This window comes from Scophthalmus maximus, chromosome 4 (assembly GCF_022379125.1).
Source record: "Scophthalmus maximus strain ysfricsl-2021 chromosome 4, ASM2237912v1, whole genome shotgun sequence".
In the NCBI taxonomy this organism is placed as follows: Eukaryota; Metazoa; Chordata; class Actinopteri; order Pleuronectiformes; family Scophthalmidae; genus Scophthalmus; species Scophthalmus maximus.
In genome coordinates, this window is record NC_061518.1 from 25,265,001 (window position 1) to 25,283,355 (window position 18,355).

Below are 18,355 nucleotides of genomic sequence, written 5' to 3' on the forward strand. Positions count from 1 at the left end.
AAATGGCAGCACAGTCGGTCCACCCTGCTCCCATCCCCTGGACTGGAGATTCCCCAACGCCGTGTCGTTGCAATCATCACCCATCGTCAATTTGTTTCAGTGTGTTTCCCTTTGAGTATTAAGAGCAAGGTGAGCTCCTGTCTAACATTTGTAACGCAGTCTGCAAAGACAGGCAAGCCACTGTCATGGCAGTCAGTTAGCCACAATACTCAATTATAAATTGCAGCTGTGATTATAACATTTCGGAAGGTACCGCATTTAGTGATGAACCCATTTTGATGGACTTGTCCGGCAACAAAAAGATGGATTCTTAGGTTTAGTATGAACATAATATAGCTCTACATTTACAATGGAACCCAGTTGCTATAGAAATATACATTATGGAATATACTGTCAGATTGAATGAAACCAGATCACAACCCTCATTGTGAGTGGTTGGTATGATGTGCTAAATATTTCCTGGTAATTTCAACCCAAACCAAGATCTTTCCAAAACATTATACTTTGTGCCTAAACCAAACGTACGTGTAGCGATGACGGACGGTCATATGAATCTTTTTCTGTTTTTTTCTATAAACAACTGTGTAAGACGGCACTGATGAAGGTTGTCATCTGACGCTTATGTTATACAACCTTCAGTTTTGGAGGAATTAAAAAATATCACCCTGCATACCTCACCAGTCCATTGCAGGCACGACATATGGAAACATACAACCAAAGCAGTCCGGCTTTTAAGAAAATTCAGGGGACAATAAAGAGGACAACTGAAGACCCCAGAGGTGCAGTTTAGCCAGTTTTGTAGAAAAAGCCAGCAAACTTCCGTTCCAATCGTTTCCCATTTGTCCTCCGCTCTGTACATTACAGTGTGTACAGTGATACCGGTTGACACCCAACAGATGGCTTTTGTCAGGCCTGGAGAGCAAGAGTTAACCCAATCCTCGGCTCACCCTCCCTCCATCCCTCTCTTCTCTTTAAATGTCTCCCATATAAACAGATTTTGTTGCTGCTTAAAGTGGGCTCAAAATTAAAGCGTATCGTTTTACACACATATTGCATGCATATTACGGAGCCCCAGCTGGTGGCGGGCTGCTCTTAAGAGCCATATGATTAAGTTAGAGGTTGGGGTATCCGATAAGATTCAAGCTCGCTGCCTCCCTCGCTAGCTCGCTGCCTATTTTACTGCAAACTTATTAAATGGAGGAAACGACATTATATTTTTTTTTTCTCTGAGTGTATGTGTAATTATTGTCACACACCTGTGACTCCCTGCCATCCACGACAGGGAAGAAGAGAAGGGAAGGGAAGGAGGGATGATGGGGAGGGGGGGAGGTGGAACGAGGAGAAACGTCGTTGGAAGCAGCGGGAGTCCTCGTTTCGGAAAAAAAGGGAAGAGGATAAAGAGGAGAGGAAAAACAAGAGAGCTTGTTAATCAGGCACTTTCTGTCACTGGCTGAACACTGATATCCTAATGATTCACACCGAGATAGTGACATCATAAGGGAAAGAGATGGAGAGATGGAGAGAAAGAAAACAAGAGGGGGGGAACGTGGTTGCAAACGAGGGAGGAGGAGATGACAGCCCCAAAATGGACAACTAGGTTTGCACAGACAAGATGACAGAAAGCACAAAATATTAATAAAAAAAAAAAAAAATAGGAGACACACGCTGACTGGAAATGTCCCTCTGAATCTGTCATTACATTCCTCACAAACAGGCGCCCGTTTCATTTGAACAGAATGTTTCTCTGTTGTAAAAGTTTTCTCGCCAAGTTTGATTCTGTAATATCCCCCCCCCTCTTTTTCTCGTCTGCTGTTTTCCTCAGCAGACCACCTCGTCGAAGGCTACGGCATGTGATATGATCCTCAGAAGACAGAGGAAATTACCTATTAAGCGGGAGAGAGTTGATCTTCCTTCAGGCGCGCTCCAAAAAAGTGACTCACGATGTTGTAATTGTTTACCTTTGACTCGGCCCGTAAGTCTCTCCTCCCATCTCTCTCTCTGTACGGTTGTAACATTATATTGTGCGGTGCTGCTTTCAGAAGCCCAGCTCTCCCTCTCCTCTTTTTTTTATATTACATTTTTTCACTCTATCTGTTCCAACAGGACAGATGTCACCGGCCCAAACAGTCTGAGTCATCGGACGCCTCCACAACCCTGAGTAACCCAAGGACATCAGGGAAGAGAGGACTGTAATTTTACATTTTAGACATTAAGCTGATGCTCTTAGTCATGGCAACTTGAGGGTTCACTGTCTTGCTCAAGGACATGTGGACGCAAGCGGTAATGTGATGAAATAAATCAAAAGGAGAGTCCTGTATGTACTGTAATGTTACCTCCGGTTACTAGCCATCAATCGTGAAAGGAACGATCATGAAAATGATCCCTTCAGATACAAATATTCAAACAAACGTCAATATGACACACTGTTGAGTTTGATGGGGGAGATTTATCTCAGTCCAAACAGGTGATTGAAGTGTCCTCTGTGAACTCTCGGCCTGCACGGAACACACCCCTGACTAAAACTTATGAACATGTGACTGTCATGAATCCGTGGCGCTCAGTATCCGCGGCCCGATAACAGAAGTTCCAGGAGAAATCGAGAGACTTCAGGAACTTCATTTTGGAGCAGGAGTTCAGTCGGGATTCAAAAGGTTGTTTGTCTGGAGCTATGTAGTTTGCTCCAGATCTGAACGGAGGAGGGGGGGTCTGGGTGGGAGACTGGAAATAGTATCGGTGAGCGAGTGGGCTGCGTGTGCTTTTTTTGGGGGGGGGGTGTAATGTTTTAATAGAAAGCAGATGGTTACAGATGCAGAGGCTGAACGCCGGTGATGACACGTCTTTAATATTTTAGAGTGGTCTTTGCTGTAAATGTTGCAGCAGCTGTTTCCCAGTGCTGTAAATCTACAGTGTTTTTTAATTCTTTTTTTCCCCTTTTGTGTATTTGTGTGCATGTGTGACTGACAGCTATTGGATTTACCGTAAATTACAGAAATGAATATGGAAAAGTGATGAAAAGGCAGCAAAAGGGAGGGGGTGGGGGGAGGGGGTTGTGCGTATATGGCTGTGTGCGTGTGAAAGTGTGTATGCACCCCGACTGTTTGCTGCTGAATCAATTCCTCCTCATTCTGAACCCCGCTGATTATTCTCTTATTTTAGTTTGCTAGAGGCGGCTCACACACTGTTGCCCTGCGAGTATAGGAACTGATATTCAAATGTAAAGTGATACTAAAATAATGAGATGGAGGGAGAGGAAGTGCAGGAGAAAGGCTGACGGAGGAAGAAGGGAGGCAGCGAAGATAAATTTATATTTGTTTTGTGTTTGCGCCGCGGCCGTTGGTTTAGTTTTAATGTCAGCGGCGGGGAGAGAGGGGTTTTTTTTCGCCGATGCCTCTGAGTCGAGGCGATTGTCATCAATTCGCGTCTTGGCATTTAAACCACCCTCTTCAAATATGAGTATTTGAAATGCAAATACAGCTGCGTATGCCCAGGTAAATTAAAAGACACACAGGAGTGAAGATGGAACTTTTTTACAGTTTTTCTTTATCATCGGAGTTTGCATTGTCAAGCGCTCCCTTCTTTCTTCTCTTTGTAGAGAGGGAGGCAACGCGGGCAGATAATGTGGCTCACAGCGAAAGTGGCATACTAAGTGAATATATATTTATTTTCTGTTATGTTCACCCGGCAGAGAGAAAGAGAAAAGACAGAGAGGTGCTGTTTTTATCTTGCCCTTGGCTTCACTGTTTGTGCCTCGCCGGGTGTGTTCGATTAGGTGTTTTTTTTTTGTTTTTTTTTTCCTATTTCTTTTTTTTCTTCCACAATACACAGTGAGAAAATATGATGCACATTTTTCCCCCCTCTCTCCATCTCTCTGACACTACAGTTATTTAAACATCAATAGCCATGCGTCTTCTTTAGCACAAATTCTTTCTCATATTGATATTTGTATATGATCATTACTTTTGGCCCTGCACGCTTTGTTATACTGCGTCAGCTTCAATAGGTGTAAGATCCAATACTGCAACCTCTGCATTCAAGACCCCCCCCTCTCAAAAAAACCAATAGCATAGTTTAGCTCACTTCATTGTGTAAGTGAATCTGCTATAAGAGGAAAGTTAAACATACCTAAGTCACTGACTAGATACAAAAAAAAGCGCTTGTGATTGCCCCCCCCCGGCCCCACGCACACACACACACACACACACACACCCCCCAAAAAAAAAAGTGCAAAGCGTTGTGTTCAAGTTAACATCCTGGAAGAAAGACGTGTTCTTCTAAAACTTCAGGTAAGCTGACGGCGAGAAAAAAGAAGCGAGAGAGAGGAATTGTGCCTGCTGCCTCCCTCCTGATAAAGTAGCAGAATATTTGTTTCCTTAACAAGCCGAGCTTTATTTATTTATCTAATTTTCTCACATGATGAGGAGGAAGAGGAGCCGGAGGAAGGGTGGGTGTGTGTGTGTGTGTGTGTGTGTGTGTGTGTGTGTGTGTGTGTTTGGTGATGGACGGATGTTGTTGATCACAGGATGGAATAACTAGTCAATGACTGCTCCCCGTGGCCATCAATGATGTGGAGATGTGTATGCACATGTTTGTGCACAGTGTTACAATTCAAAACAAAAAATGTCTTTATCATTTTAGACAAAATGACCCCGCCTCATACCGACGACCCTTTCCTTGGTTTTAACGATACATGAGGGGGCGGCGAGGTGGATCGGAGGACCGACGGGTGAAGAGCATTAGGAGGAAGCACATGTATGAGTATGCGTGCGAGGAAGAGGAGGGGGGATACGTTGAGGGGTGGGGGGATGACTACCTGCCAAGAGCCAGCATCCACATGAGAACATAATAACAACATCAGAGAGCAAAGAGAGGGACTGTCTGCGAGATGACAACGGTATTAGACAGAAGTCAGATAATTAAGAAATGCACTTAGTGTTTTGTCAAAAGTGGCCGTCAGTGCTGGCGATGGCGTTTAGCTCTGTGTGTGTGCGTGTTTGGGTGTTGGTACCCTACGCTCCACTCTGCAGATAATGAGCCTGGGGGGAGGGCGGGATGAAGGGAAGAAGAAGAAGAAGAAGAAAGTAAACAGTGAGAAAATGAAGGAATCAAATAATTCAAAAGTTGTTCTGTCGACACAAAGACGCCAAGTTCTTTTGGGCATTCTGATGTAGCTGTCCAGTCCGGGAGAGTGAGACACATCTTGGATAGGAGGCAAACAAGAGGGGTGGCAGAGGATGGGAGGGAGGACTGGATGGATAGAAGGGAGTCGGGGGGGGGGGCACAGGAATAAACCCAGCTCCCATCTGATGAGCAGCTTGTCCATAATACTGAATCGCAATCTCTTGCCAAGTCTGCTTCCTGATACAGAAACTCGATAAGTGCAGCCTTTTTTTTTATTGTTGAAAAGACTCTTCTCGTTCACCCTTCCTCCACGCACCTCGTTTGCTTTTGGCCTGGAAGCTCTTCTTGCTCTGACTGTGGATAATCAGGTGGCTGTTTTTGTTGCATTGCCCCCCCACGACGTGGTAATCAAATTAAAGAAGTTGAAGAGGAGGAGTAAACAAACCCTCCCCCCCCCAAAAAAAAATGATGTGTACATTCATCTCTTCTGCGGCCAACGACAACGGGACAGATGATGTGGCCATCTTGAGATCGTTTGTCATCTGTCGGACGTCGGTGACCTTGCAACGAATGCCGACCACTGCACTGATATCATCTTTTAGAGAGAAGGAAAGAGATGCAACGAGATAGAGGGCGACAGAGGGAGAGAGAGTGCTGTTGTTTTCGGTAATAAAGACAACATTTATGCCTTCCATTTGCGCTGCCAGTTAAAAGAGGCACAAACATGGAAATCCATTATGGAACGCTTCTTAAAAGTGTGACCAATCCTTGTTCAGTCAATTAGAGTCTGGAGACTGAGAATATGATGTTTGTCTGTTTAGCCCCCGACGCATACAGATCAGCCTGGATTTGATGATGGAAAGGGAGATTTTTATTTTTTTCACAGAGAGAGACTGAGGGAGAAAAAGAAAACAGAGAGAAATGGATGGAGGGGCAGCGCAGCCAAGCTCTGCTTATCTCTTTTCTTCTCCTCTGCTTTCCTGCTATTCCCCCCCCCCCCCCTTTCCCCTCCCATATACAAAAGCATTAATGTGCGCAGCTATGTGCTTTGCCATTGTTCTGTGTTTAAAAGCTTAAAAAGGGGACGCAGTGTGTTTGTGTAACTGGCAGAGTTAGCAGTGCGCGGCCGTGTCCAAAAGCCCGTACTTAAAGTTGCTCGGCGCAAAAATAGGCCGCATAAAAGGGAGTGAAAGAAAAGCAGTTAATAAGAGTGGTTACCCCAGAATGAGCGGGGATGAGGTTTCACATTAAAAAGATTTATCTTAAAGTATGGTGCTAATCCCTCCAGTTTTAATCCCACACACACACACACACACACACACACACACACAAACACACACACACACACACACACACACACACACACACAAGCACACACACACCCTCCCCTCTCAGCACCCTTTTCATTCCTACAGAGACATAATAAAAAAACTATAAACCATAAAGTTCTTACAATTTCTGGAAACTGGCAAATGCAGGGCGCCCTGATTTTACAAGGATTCCTGGCCAGTGAATCACGGAGCTTGGAGGACTCATCCCTCTCGCAGCAGATTATTAAACGAAAGAGGAAGTCGCGGGGTACAGCGGAGGGCAACGGGGACAAAGGGAAAAGGAAAGCGGGGAGAAGCGCAGTGCATGTTTGCCGTGACCTATTTGATGGTTATCATGATGGCAGAGGTTGCGGTGATCGGTGGCGGAGGGGTGTTGCCGTGCTCTCTGTCACACTCGGCTGTGTCATACAAGCTGGATGGATGCCTCTTGTCCACTGCAAGCTGCTTGAACGAGGAAGCATATGGGTGTATGAGAACCTCAGCCCACTTCATGAATATTTGATTCATATTTCCTGTGTGTGTGTGTGTGAGTGTGTGTGTGTCAGAGAGAGAGAGAGAGAGAGAGAGAGAGAGACAGAGAGAAAGGGGGGAAGGATTTTTTTCTCTGTCTCTCTCTCTTTCTTTCACTTGTCATTGCAAAAACTCACAAGGCTTACTTTGTGGCATTCTAATCATAATTGCCAATCCTGAATACAAATCTCTCAGCGCTAAACACGTTGAGTGAAATTGAAATGACAAAACGAAGCTCATATAACACTGTAATCAAAGATACATTCAGAGGGGGGGAAAGATGAAGACGGGGGAGAGAAAAAAAGAAGTTGAGAGTGTTCTTCCGCAACCAGTAAGAGATGCGGATCAGGGGCCAGTTATTAGCTGGGCCGAGGAACAAAGAGCCCCAGTGTTGGAGGGCAGCTTAACGCTGAACCAGTTACAGTACCTTTCAAAACTAATGTGTAACCATATCTGTTTTAAAAGGACGATTCATATTACTGTGAATGCATGACAAAAGTTGTTCCCATCCCTGCAACTCAGGAAACTGGAATCCCACTCATAACCCCGGCCTCCATGCACACACACACAAGCACACGTTCAGCTGTAGGCCTGGCCTTTTCCTGAAAGCATCCAATTTAAAAAATAGACGGCAACATTACATATTTTGCAATGATGTAAAACATCCTCAGCTTTTTTGACAGGACAATGGCGCTGATTGTGCTTTATTGTTACTGTGGCAACTCCAAAGGTCAGCGTGGGTGTGTCCGTGCAGACAAGGGCGGCACAGAATGAAAATTGGGTTATATGTGATCAACTAAGTTATTAATCAGATTAAAATGGATTCCCTCTGCCTGCTGTTTAACTAGGCGGGGGGGGGGGGGATAAAGACAGAGCGAGGAGGGAAAGAGAGGCAGAACAATAGTCCAGTGTTGACTCACGCAAGAGCAAAGAAAGTCATTGTTTCGGGAGCTGGAGTCACAGTCGCGGATGAGTTTTCGATGAGGACCAGCTCTCAGAAACATGCCACTGCATGTAACCAGTTTGTCTGAGAGCATGTGCCCTTGCCATGGATGCCCCCTGGCTTCATCCAGGTAACCTCTCTAATCCTGATTAAATCACTGTAATTAGAACAAGCGGTGTTCCTCCACCCCCATATTTCCCTAATAAAACAATGCAGCCGTTTAAATCCGGTCGCTGGGATTTGCAACGCAACAATGCAGTTTATATCCATCTCTGCCGAGGAATTAAGTGTATTTTCTAACTGCTAATGTTATAACGTTGCCAGTTTATTTGTCTCGATGCTCACTATTCTTATTCTTATTCCCCCTGCGGTTTGTGTTCTCTCTCTCTCTCTCTCTCTCGCTCGATCTTTCTTTTTTCCTCGCACAACTTTGTTTATTTGAGTCTTATTTATTTGTATTGTGGTGCTTTTTGATGTTTGAATCAAACATGTTTTTTAGCGAGTGGTCGGGATCATCCTTCACTACAGGAAATAATGCAAGTTATTTGTCCTTAATTGCCACAGAGCTTTTCAAACACGCCAACTCGCTGCCTATGCGTCTATAGTTGTGTATATTTTTTTTTTGTTGTTTTTATTAGTATCAGGGCATGCATCCATTGATGTGGAATAACAGAGGAAATAAAAGTTGACATAGTTTCTTCTTTCTTTTTTTTCCCTCCCCCCCAACCCCCAGTTTCCTTCTCCCCCTTCCTTGCTCTCTGTTGTTTTTTTATATATCTGTGTTCTTCCTTGAAGTTGCTGCGGCATTGTCTCGTTATGTGTCGACTAGCTGTGTAAGTGTAGTTATTATGCCTGCGTGTCTTTGCCTGGCAGTACTCCCTCTCTCTCTCCCCCTCTCTCTGTTCTCTCTCTGCCTCTCTCGCTCCCTCGGAGGATGAGGAGCTTTATGAGTACAACTCCTCTGAGGCGTCCTCTTCACATCTCTGGGGCGCCTGGGGAAGGGAACGTTGCATTCTTAAGAGGCGCAACTCAAACTGAACAAAGTCTAGAGGAGTCTGGGAAGAAAAGAAACAAACAGCCAACTAACGAGATGGGAGGCAGAGATCATGTCAAATATATTGGGTTGGAAGGCCAATTCATAACCCATTGTTTCATGTTTTGCAATATTGAATGCAATTTGCACTAGCGTGGCTATAGGTGTGCAGCGGCAGAAAGGGTATACAGACATGCATATAGTGTGTACTTAAAAGCACTTGATTTTCGCACTAGAACACACACACACACACACACACACACACACACACACACACACACACACACACACACACACACACATAGTGCGTATGAATGTGGTCTGCAGCCCCCTGTAACCTCGGCGCTCCCACGCTGTCTTCACTCCAGTTTCTACAATAATGAATAGAATAATTGTCATGTAACTTTGCGATCATCCAGCATTCGTCTCCATTTCCTTATCCAGGGCAACTCGATACTGCCCCTCATTCACTGTACTTCACTTCCAGGAAACGTGATGTGGCCAGCGTCAACGGTGTTATTAGTGAAGATGGCTGAGAGAGAGGATCACGGGAAGAATATGAAGCCTTTTCAAAAAGGACCTTTCAGCAGACGCAGCAGTTGATATCTAGGGAATTAGTGAGGCGGGGGGGGGGGGGAGAAATATTTTTAGAGCTATCACATCTGCCGTGGAGAACGGAAAGTCAGAGAGAGTGAGCAACAGGTACCATCCTTGGGGCTTGACAGCAGCTATTACACTTAATTGCTCTTTGAAAACGACACTATTTGCACTTTGGGGTGACAAGGTGATAATTCACCTCTGCAAGTTAAGCTGGTAATATTGTTGCACTTGTGAAACAGCACCTCGCCCTCACCAGCCTTCAGAGCTGTCATCTCGCCATGGCGGAGGCATACAGTGTCTGACAGAGGGGGGTGGAGTGTATCACCACCACCACCAACGACAGACACACAGAGACAGACAGAGACAGACAGAGACAGACAGACAGACAGACAGACAGACAGACAGACAGGCCTCCAGACGGCTTAATCACTGGAGAAGCGCATGCCCTCCAGCAACGCGGGGGAGAAAAAAAGAAAGACAAGAGTGCGGGAAATAAAGAAAAAGGAGGATCCCAGAGTGTGGGAAAGTGAAATGCAGAGGTCGCGGAGGGAGGGAGGAGCGCAAGTGGACTGAACAGAGAGACATCAGTGGTTGCGCTTCAATACACAGGAAGTCAGATATTGGCCAAACCCTGGTTGAAGTTCTAATCGGGTTAAGATGTTTACACGAACCTGTGCGGACCCGTAATCGAATCTGCCTGCGAATAAACGACTTAACTGAACAGTCTGGTGCAGTGACATGACCATGGGAGGTTTGAGGAAGAAGCCCTGACACTGACAACTGGACCAACATTTGTGACTGGATATTGGATCATGAGGTTTATTGACAGTGAAGACTTCTCAAAAGATATATATATATATATATATATATATATATATTTTTTTTTTTTTTTTCACAACTTAGAAAATATATTTTTATTAAGATCTGGAAATGTACCATGATTTTTTAAGGCTTAATGTGTATTCTTTATTTATTCTTTCAGATATTTTCATTCCTTATATCTATCTATCTAGTTGCTGTCATTTGACGTACTGCTGTATTGTAGAACGGTACAATACACAGAACATGGGAAGGGATTGGAAATAACGGTGCAGCTAGTTAATCTGGTTTTATTTTTCAAATCTGACACAATAGATTCTACGCTATTGAACTGGAGGCGAGCGGGTAAATGATGATCGCAACTCTGACACATATCTATCCGCAGCCTGAACGTACCCTCAATATATATTTCTTTCTTGTAATTGAGAACAGAACCAGCACCTGCTCCAACTCCGTCTCTCAGGTGCCACCTTTCTGGACGTGTGGACCTTCTTTTAAATGTACACAATGATTACAGCAATGCGGGTAAGCACAGGAGCATCTGGGAGCAATAAGTACCCAAGCCCGTTTTCCACTTGTCAAAGTGTTTTGTGTGCGAGAGTCAGGGAGAGAGCGAGCTTATATCAGACAGTCAGAGCCGAGATAAAAGGGATGTGTGGAGTAAGTGATGGTCAGTGTCAGTAACCCTGTTGGCAGCTAAAGGTGTTCTATGTCTGGGAATGTCTTCTTTGTATATATGTACACACACGCACACACACACACACACACACACACACACACACACACACACAGACACACACAGACACACACAGACAGCTCAAGAATAAAGGGGGGGGGGGCAGTTGAGGTCTGTCTCTGTGAGTCTGCATGTTGCATGTGATCCTCATGGGTTTTTGTGCTTTTAATCGGGTGCCCCAGTTTCCACTCAGAGACAGAGACCTACCCTACATCTGCCCCATTCTTCAGTCTTTATTTTCTTAAAAATAACAATAAAAACTTGAACTTTGCAGTCTTGTGCAAAGACAGCAAATGCGTTTCATGAATTTCCTTTTTTGGAAGTGTATTTTATTCATGTGAAGTAATGTAATAATCCAACACTGCACTTGTATAATTCAAATAAATAAATACGGTTTTATGAATACAGGATTTGGGCTCAACGCTGTGAAACAATTGTGGTGAGAGATGTTTGTTTGTGCACATAAACAGGCAGTTTTGGTCACGGTGTCTCTGCGACAAGCATATGTGCATATGTGTGCGGGAGTGTTTGTGCGAAGCCTCATTGGTTATGCCTACCTTTCTTCCACTCAAACCATAAAAAAGTGAAAATTACACCAGTAATGCCGACTGTGATCCACTACATCTGCGCTTCACAGCGAGCCCCCCAATCCCACCATATGTCTTTAATTATCCTCATTGCTTCACAGAACCTGTTTCGCACAAGCACACTAGCCTTCACAATTTACACATACACATGTACACACACTCTTACGGTTGTGCGACGAAAAGGCCACTGACATCACAGCAAGGCCACACGTGGGGGGAACTCATTAATTAACTCATTATTTATATTTTATATGTGCAGGGTTTTACATTTATGGCACAAGCAAATGGCCCAACATTAAGTCTAAAATGGCTGCTTCTTATCTGCAGAAGGGGGGAAAAGGCCATTATGTGACTCATTATTAGTTGTGATATCTGAATGCCAATCATCCTTTCAGTGTCCCTGCCTCAACCTCGCAGTTTTGGGAGTTATTTTGTTATAAACTTCTTGCAATTTGCTCTTGTCTCCACTCTTATTTTCCAGTTCCGTGATTATCTGCATTCCCTTGAATACCTTTCTACAACAACCAGAGAAATGGTGTTAACTTTTCCAACCAGGGATGGGGGTGGTTACTGTCGGTAAAAGTAACTAGCTTGCAATTTAGCCAGGGAGATTGGTGCTTGATAACTGTACCCACGCGCTTACGAAAATTCATTCCTGTTATAGAAGCCAGGATCTTCCAAATAAGACTTAATAAATTAAAATAATTGATTTAAACTGATCGTTTTAAAGATTTAAACTTTGTGTTGTAGACAGCTTAATGGTTATTTTGACAAAAAGACCCTCAGTTAATATTAAATAGTACCTTAACTAATGTTTAAACTAACACACTTTCAGTCATTACATACAGTCCAAGAGATTCAATGTATACTGTTGCGACACCACTGTGCTCCTAGCGCCTACAGCAGTTATGTTGTGACAATGAGGCATCTCCGTTCATCCTCCCGAGTCGACAGAAGAGACTGTTTTCACTGTGATCTAATGTGTGTGCAGGAGGTGACTCTCTCTGAGCGATTTCATCAGTGACAACAAACACCGACAAACAACAGCACTTTTGAGGAGAACTATAGAGCGCGGCGTGAGAGTGCTTGTAAATTGGGAGTGATGGGTCTAATTGATATGAGAATATACAGCGCTCCCCTCTCTCCTCCTCTCTCGCTCGCCTGCCCACCAACTCTCTGTTTGTGTAGCCTACTTCTCCGACTGCAAGAGGTGCTCAGCCACGAGTAGCTTTCCTCGGCACGCTCATCCGAGTCCTGCGGCTCCATCAACACCTCTCCAGCTTGTCAATCGCAACCTACCGAAGCCCTGGTCCGCATTAAACATATTAAATGAATGAGGGGGTTTGAGGTAATGTAAGTAATACGATGTGAGTAGCAGCGTCCGCGAGCAGCCGTGGCATGTATAGCACTGTTTGAATAATGTAATACCTCGTGTTGGATAATGCGCGGCTATGGATAGGTCTCCACTGCATCCAAGTATTGATTGTGTTAAGCACATCTTACAGTAGAGCAAGTGGTGCGGGTTCATATCAGTCTTTACACAGAATGTCGTACCTCAGTAACCAGATACCTTGTCTGATTACAGAGACCTCAGGGCCACTGCTGCTGTTAATGACATTTATTGATAAATACTGGGCCAATTTGGGGAGGTGTGGTGTAATACTACAAATGTGTGAATGTGTGTGTGTGCGCACTGCACATGTGTGTATTTGTCATGTGTCAAGGTGCAAGTAGATTCATGTGCACCGCACCCCTGTTTCCCCTCCTATGGGCATACAAATGAAGAGACGGCCACTCCAGACGTGCAGTGCGTGCCCTACAACAAGTCCCATAGATTCAGGGGAGAATTTCGATATTAATGATTTATGCTGTATTTGCATACAAACCTAATGCAAACCCACTCGAGATAATCACATTTTGCCAGGTCTGAATTGAGTTTTAGGGACGACTCTGCCGCCCCCACCCTTCTCCACCAGCACAAAGGGGTTTACAAGTGGCCACATAAAGAGAGACTGAAATAGGGCATTTTACTAGGAAACAAGTGTCTATTTTTTTCTTTTCTTCTTCCAACATTTATCATAAAGGATCATGCTGGAGCAGGAGTGGCAAAACTGGCAGCTTCCACAGTGGTGGTGCTGAACATGGTAACAATGGTATTATTAATGACAGTGGTAAAAGTACATTCACCAAAGTACTGAACTTTAACACGGCTATGACGTACCATTTAATGCTATTTAATACATTGTAAGCTACATTTCTTTGGCCACAGGTTTAATTTTTTATGTAAATTAAGATTTTACATATCAAAAAATACAATCTATAATCAGATGATTAAATATGAGGCCTTGTTGTAAAGTAGGTTAATCCACAGAATACCATGTACTTAAAAATAGCTCCAGAATGGCCAGTTAATGCATTGGTATTATTATCAAATAATATTATAAAATCTATGAAAGCATTCTAAATATATTTTGCTGTTGGTGGTTAAATATAGGAATTTCAATAAAGTACTTACATACTTAACTTTGGTATTCATTCCTATACTTGAAAACGTCTTTCTCCACTGAGCAAGAGTTACAGTCTCAGTCCTAAGAGATGTAGTAATTATATGTACTTGTAGTAGTAGAAATAGTGTACTAAGCATCTACAGTATTTACAGAAAAAAGACAACAAGTATGTAGTATCAGTACTAGTTGCAGTCTTATCAATTAGTAGTAAAACGAGTTGCCGTTATAGCAGTTATAGTAACAGCTAAGGTAGAGCTGTTATTAGTGAGGATAGTAATAACCTGTAATATCAGTATTTGTGGCTGCAGTGGAGAGACTGTAATAGTGGTAATCATCATATCAATACTTTTGAGTATTGATATGGGTTTGTACTGGAGCCCATATTCACACATATTATCTTGCAACCAAAGTCCTCCACCTCACTTACTGACTTGTGTTTGGCCAGTGTAAAGAAACCTAGGCTTCCATAGGAAGTGTGTGGTCGCAATGACAACACTACTCTGGCATCCTTCTCTCAAAGTATCATTTTGGTTCATGGTGAATTCAGCTCCCTTGTTTCAACAAAGGCATGCAATGCACAAAGCCTTTTAAATCAGTAAGATTGCCTGGGAGAGCTTTGCTTGATGTACAGCGTGGGATACGGTATCACATTATCTGACACGTATATCACTGTAACAGTACACACAGGTAGCTGATGGCTGGGATGACTGTAGAGTTTGGCAGTGCAAGTCACACAAGGTCACTCTAAGCACAACAACTCACATGTCTTGATTTTACTCATGTTACCTCTAATCTTTTATGAATTGCCATGCTATCTTGAGCGCCATCCTAGAAATATGGATGGTAAATATCTATTGCCAGGAAGTTGGATACAGAATAAGTCGTCGGGATTTCAAATTACAGCGAACGGCTGACTCAGACTAGGACAAAGTAACGGCATGTAAGAAAAGCTTTTGTTCCACATGAAGCCTTATGCAGTACGTACGAGTCAAAGCATTCGTTGTCGCAAAAGGATCTACCCACATTACATCCTTGCACAAGCTTTCTGATAAGACGGTAAGTAGGGCATTCCCACACAAAGGCATGAATTAAAAATACCAATATATACTTTGTTTACACATCAATCTTTTATCATAAAAATGCTTTCACAATGTCGTTATCTGCACAGAGCCCGGCTCCGTCACAGCAGGTGATATGTTGTCGGATGGAAAGGTCAGACGAACACATGCAGCTGCACTGCTTCATTATCAGAGAGGTCACAGTTACTATGGGTTAACGCATCTTTTACTGTGTCCTCATAAATGTTCGCCTGCAACCATGAACTCTTCTTTTCATAGGAAAAATGCATTTAATTCTTTTGCATTCTTTTGCAACAATCAAATGATGATGATAATACTACTACTACTAATAATAACAATAATGATAATAATAATTATTATAATTATTATTACTATTATAAGAAAATAAATGTATATCTGTATAAAAAACTTATGTCTGCATAAAATCATCTTAGCTAGAAACTAGATAGAGTTATTATTATTTCTTAGTTTCAATTTCAAACTAATGCAGATGTCAAGATTTCCAGGCACTGTCACTGATTGGATCTCAGACTCTGTCTCCTGTCTGCATTTTCTGTCTCTGTAGCTTGTGAAGATTCAGTCTTTTCAAAGCTCAACTTCGACTTTTTAGTTTTTACTTTCTTCTTATATAGACACTTTTAGCAAGCACCCCTGAGCAGCAAAAAAAAAAAAAAGTCTCTTCTTCAGTCTCAAGGAGCAGCTATAACCTTAGCAGAATCATGAAAGTTGACAGTTCATTTTTCACAGGGTCATAGATCGACGAGTCTTATAAAGTAATGGGCTTTTGGGAGCAGGCTTTATGAGAGCTAAGATAGTTAAGAGACATGTGGAGGAGATGGCATGGGGAGCTGAGGTCCTGCTCTGACTCATCTAGGGTTATTCCCTCCATGCTGTGGGGCGGGAGGGAGGCGCCGCACTCCCAGTAATATAAACGTGTAATAAAGATTAATCTGTTGCTAGTCGCCAGGCTGATAGCTTCTAAACTTGCTTGAAATAAGGCTAAAATCACTTCAGAGCCAATCTGGAGACCTTCAGTGCGTGTCTGAGATTCCTTCGTGGGTGTCTGAGAAAAAAACCCCATATATATGTTTGTCTTGTGTTTAGTGTTTATGTGTATGCAGTCGTGGGATAACTGGATTTGTTTTTCAAACACGTGACTTTTATGCGTGTGGTTGTCTGTTGGTGTAGGTGTCTGTGAATGTGTGTGTGTAAGCTTTGTAGCAGTTACACTAGGGGTTTAACACACTCACCAGGTGCATCTGGCCTCTTCATGCCCCCTGTGGATGCTCCTCCTGCTCCACCACCAAGGCCGTTGAACGCTGGGATGTTGTCATTGCTGTAGGCTCTGAGGACAGACAGCATGTTCATCTGCTGCTCTAGGTGGCTCTGCTGCTCAGCCTTCAACAGTCCATGAGGACCCCCGGGAGACAGGAGGCCCAGGCCCTGCTGCCACTGCTTCTCCAGTGGCAAAGCTTGGTTCTGGGTTTGGGGAACCAGAGAAAGTGGCGTCATGGTTGAGGAAGATGCAACCAACCCAGCTCCGCTCCTTGGAGGCAAAGAGGAGTCATCTTGGAGATGTTTGGGGTGGTTCTGGAGATGGTTTGAAGCAGGACTTCCGACTTCGTCTCTCTCCATGTCCATTTGAAAATCCTCCTCTCTTTCCTCAAACTCTTCAGCCACTCCCCCCTCATCTTCCTCTTCATCAGACTGATTCTGTTGCTGCTGTCTCTTGGGGGTGGTTGAGGGGGTGTCACTGGTGCTGTGCACCCCAGCCTTTACAACCTCGTCGTCTGATCCTACATGGTCCTCTTCAGCATCTCCACGGGAGCCCCTTTCACCAATCTGATGATCCCCAGCTAAAGAGGCTCTTCCAAAAACCTGGCTTGGCATGTCAAGACCTTGCTCTGCTGTGGCTATATACCCTTGAAGGGCCTGGTTGGCACCTGGTGATCCATCATACAAGCCACCAAACCGTCTGTAGAAGTCACTCTGGAAAGGGTTGTAGGGCTGGTCCATGTGGTTATGCCAGCCTCCCTGGATTTTCTCTCCATCTCTGTCTCCATCTTTCTCAAGGCCGACACCAGAGGTCTTGGTGCTGGAGGAGTGAATGCTGGAGGTGGTTGGAGAAGTTTCGCCATGAAGCTCCTTGCCTGTATCAGACCGCTGCAGTTGGGCCTTACCCAGGTGGGTGGCTTGGAGGTGTAGAGCCATGATCTCCACTGAGGAGGTGGAGAAAGAGCAGAAGAGGCAGCCATGCCATGCCACATTATCGTGGATAGTGACTGAGGAGCCTGGAAGAGATCCGGAAGCCGACTCAGGCCGGACTGACACAGACAGATCAAGCGGTTCATACTGGGACCCAGGTTTGCCAGGCTGTGAGTTCTGCTTGGTTTCCACCTTATCCTCCCTGTCCTGCTCAGCCGAGAGGGCTCGCTTAGCTTTGGGCTCACCATTATCATGGTAGAGCTGGGCCTGGAGCTGGACTGGACTCTGGTTGTCCTTCATGTCCTTCTTCATGGAGCCTAGGACAAAGCTGTCCATGAAGGCCTGCAGAGAACCTTGAAAGTGGACTCCGTTTCCCATCATGCTTTGGTAAGCCCTGCTTAAGTCAGAGAAACTGGCAGGACTATCTTTCGTTGTTGCCACAAGGGCGGGTGGGGCATCAGCAGGCTTCATGTTCTCAGCTGAGGGGGCGGAGTCAAAGCGGCGGTCTCCACGCTCACGATCTCGGTCATGCGGAGACATCATGCCAGCCGACGCCCACTGATGTGGCAGCAAGGGACCTGCCCTGAAATCGAGGTTGGGAGGCATTCCCTTGAAAACACTGCGGAGGACATCTGGTCGGGCAAAGATGCCACCACCTGCTGTCTTCCCATGATCCTCTTTGTGGTCAGAGGAGGTGGTGTGGCCAGAGGACGGGCCTGAGGTGTTGGAGCCATTTTGACGCTCACGGTGGTGGCGCTCCAGGTGGTACTTCAAACTGGCAGACTGGGTGCCAGCATAGTCACAATGAGGGCACCGATAGGGTTTCTCTCCTGAGAGGTCAAGAAAGAGATGGAGAAAGAGAAAGGGAAAGACAGAGAAAACAATGA

The 18,355-nt window shown here is 44.5% G+C and overlaps 1 protein-coding gene across 5 annotated transcripts in view; it reads right to left on the minus strand.

The window, feature by feature from the left end:
• The window catches only part of znf536 (zinc finger protein 536), a 224,190-nt gene that overhangs the window by 44,377 nt on the left and 161,458 nt on the right, over nt 1–18,355 (minus strand). For all 5 annotated transcript variants that reach the window (XM_047331628.1, XM_035628683.2, XM_047331630.1 and 2 more), the window contains one exon: nt 16,514–18,298. In XM_047331628.1, coding sequence (XP_047187584.1) covers nt 16,514–18,298 — 1,785 coding nt within the window. The remainder of the gene's footprint in view (nt 1–16,513; nt 18,299–18,355) is intronic.